Below are 2500 nucleotides of genomic sequence, written 5' to 3'. Positions count from 1 at the left end.
CAAGGGCTGGGAAGAGGCCCACTTCAACGGCCTTTTCCCCGAGCTCTCCAAGGCCTGCGGAGACCCAAAAAAGGGTACGATTTCCGTACCCACACGCTCGGGGCGCCCCCAGGGGGCCCCGGGGGCCCCTGGGGGGCCCCCAGGGGCCCTCTTAGTGGGCGACCTAAGCGGCCAAGACCATAGGGGGCCCCTAGGGGGGTTCTAGAGGGTCCTGTAAGGGAGGGCACCCTAGGGGGCCCTTCGTGGGGGCCCCTGGAGGGGATCATAGGGGCCCCCATGGGGGCCCCCGGGGGGCCCCTAGGGGCGCTCTCTGGGGGCCCTTAGGGGCCCTCTAAAGCTCCTTAAAGGGCCCCTTTAAAGGCATTAGAGGGCCCTCTAAGGGGCCCCCTTGGGTCTTCTTTTTGCATTTCTTTCTCCCTAATGGGGCTTTCTTTTTGCTGCTTGTTATGCGCTGTGCGGGGCTGTTTTCTTTGCTGCTTTTCGCTCTTTCGTTTTGTCTTTTTGTTTATATCTTTTTATTCTTTTTCTTTTTTTTGTCTTTTCTCCTCTTCTTCGAACTATATCCTTTGTTGCCTGCTGCTGCCTTTTTATGCAATATTTTTTCAAAGTTTTTTATCTTTTTGATTTTCTTTTTTTGCTTTTATTGTCTCATTTTGGCCTCTCTTTTGTTTGTCTCCTTCGGCCCCTTGTGTGTTTCAATTGCACAATTTTTGTTCCTTTTCTTTGGCTTCATCTTTTGCTGCTGCTGCTGCTGCTGCTGCTGCTGTTGCTGCGCAGGCCTGGACTCTTTCGACTTGGGAGTTGTAATGGCAGCAGACTGGAACGAACATCTCAATGCAACTTCTCTTTCTCATTATTATAAACTCACAAGGGGATTGGGTTCCACTTACCCCGCCCTTACTGCTCCCATCAACCTCCCTGAAGACACCCGTAAGCAGCGCTCCAGCAGCAGCAGCAGCAGCAGCAGCAGCAGCAGCAGCAGCAGCAGTAGTAGCAGTAGCAGTAGCAGTAGCAGCACAGCTGCATCGCCGGTAGTTCTTGCAGCAGCAGTAGTGGTAGCTCTGCAGCACAACTCGCGGTAGCAGCAGTAGCACGAGCAGCAGCAGCAGCAGCAGCAGCAGCACGAAAAGCAGCAGCAGCAGCAGCAGAGTTGCGTCGCTGCGCGTTGTGCTGCTGCTGCTGCAGCGGACAACCTCAAGATGACTGCACACTTGATGGAGGCCCTGGGGGGCCCCGCGGCAGAATTGGAAACAAAATATTTACCCTTTTTGTGGGGCTGTGACCGGCTGGGGAGGCCCCTGGGGGCCCCCGGGGCCCCCGGGGGGGCCCCCACCCTCCACGGGGCCCTTCGGCAGCAGGGCTTTTCTTTAATTAGCACTTGTTATAGAGCTGGCTTCTCTTACAAGTGGCAGCGGGGCTGCAGCTACCCTTCCTTCAGGGCCCCCCGGGTACTTGCTGCTGCTGCTGCTGCTGCTGCTGCTGCTGTTGCTGCTGTTGCTGCTGCTGCTGCGGGTCTTTCTGCTTGGTTTTTGCTCTTTCTGGGCTCTTTTTGGGTCATTTTTGCTTCTTTTGGGTCCTTTTTGGCTCTCTTTTGCTCTTTATCACTTCAGTTTTGGTCTTTTTCTTTCTTTTGGTGCTTTTTGGTCCTCTATGTGGGTTTTGTTCGTTTCTTTTGCTGCTGCTGGATTCTGGCCGTTCTGCTGGTCTTGCTGCTGCAGTTTGTTTGCTTTTTGGTCGTTTTTGCTGCTGCAAAGCTAGATATAAGTGCGGAGAAGAGAGTAATGTTAATTTGCAGCTTTTGGGGCTTCGAAGTTTGCGAAATTGCGCGAAAATGGGGCTTTTTTGCATGCATGCATGCATGCATGCAGGGCCACACGGCCTTCCACGCCTTGAGGAGCTGCCTCGCGAAGAAGACCCTCAGCTCGCCCCGAGGGGCCGGCTTTCTGGACCGCGTGGCTGTGCGGCTGCCGCAGGAGAGCAGCAGGAAGCTGCAGCAGCTGCTGGCAGCACGTGCTGCAGCAGCAGCAGCAGCAGCAGCAGCAGGGGAGCGCGAAAAGAAAAGACAAAAGACGGAAGTCGAAGCTAAAGACCTTCCTGAAGTCTTTGCTTCCGTCACTGCTGGCGCTCAAGTCTTCGACCTCCGCAGCGACCATTCGCAGATAGTCACTGTCATTGAATTCCTCAAACTCAAGTCCCCCAGCGAACAATGAGCTGCTGCTGCTGCTGCTGCTGCTGCTGCTGCTGCTGCTGCTGCTGCTGCGGCTGCGGCTGTGAACGCTGCGGCTGAAACTGTGGCTGTTGCAGCAGCTGCTGCGGCTTGACTGCGGCAGCAGCTCCTGCGGCTGTGGCTGCTGCAGCTGCGGCTGTGGCTGCTGCGCCTGCTGCTGCTGCTGCTGCTGCAGCTGCTGCTGCAGCGGCAGTTGTGGGGAGAAGACACTGAGGACATTTGAAGAAGACACAGAGAGACGTCAGCAGCAGCCCATTGAACCAGCACTGATGG

At 55.8% G+C, this 2500-nt stretch overlaps 1 protein-coding gene across 1 annotated transcript in view; it reads left to right on the top strand.

Moving 5' to 3' along the window:
• The window catches only part of ENH_00004740 (hypothetical protein, conserved), a gene marked incomplete at both ends in the record, with an annotated part of 5291 nt that extends 3081 nt beyond the window's left edge, over positions 1–2210 (top strand). Inside the window, 4 exons of the mRNA XM_013578401.1 lie at positions 1–74; positions 778–930; positions 1186–1448; positions 1869–2210. The exon at positions 1–74 is cut by the window's left edge and continues 420 nt beyond it. Coding sequence (XP_013433855.1) covers positions 1–74; positions 778–930; positions 1186–1448; positions 1869–2210 — 832 coding nt within the window. The remainder of the gene's footprint in view (positions 75–777; positions 931–1185; positions 1449–1868) is intronic.
• Positions 2211–2500: the final 290 nt, after the last annotated feature.

Source organism: Eimeria necatrix, genomic scaffold (assembly GCF_000499385.1).
Source record: "Eimeria necatrix Houghton genomic scaffold, Enh_scaff113, whole genome shotgun sequence".
NCBI lineage: Eukaryota > Apicomplexa > Conoidasida > Eucoccidiorida > Eimeriidae > Eimeria > Eimeria necatrix.
The sequence above is the reverse complement of the archived record's forward strand: the minus strand, read 5'-3'. Positions and strand labels throughout refer to the sequence as shown.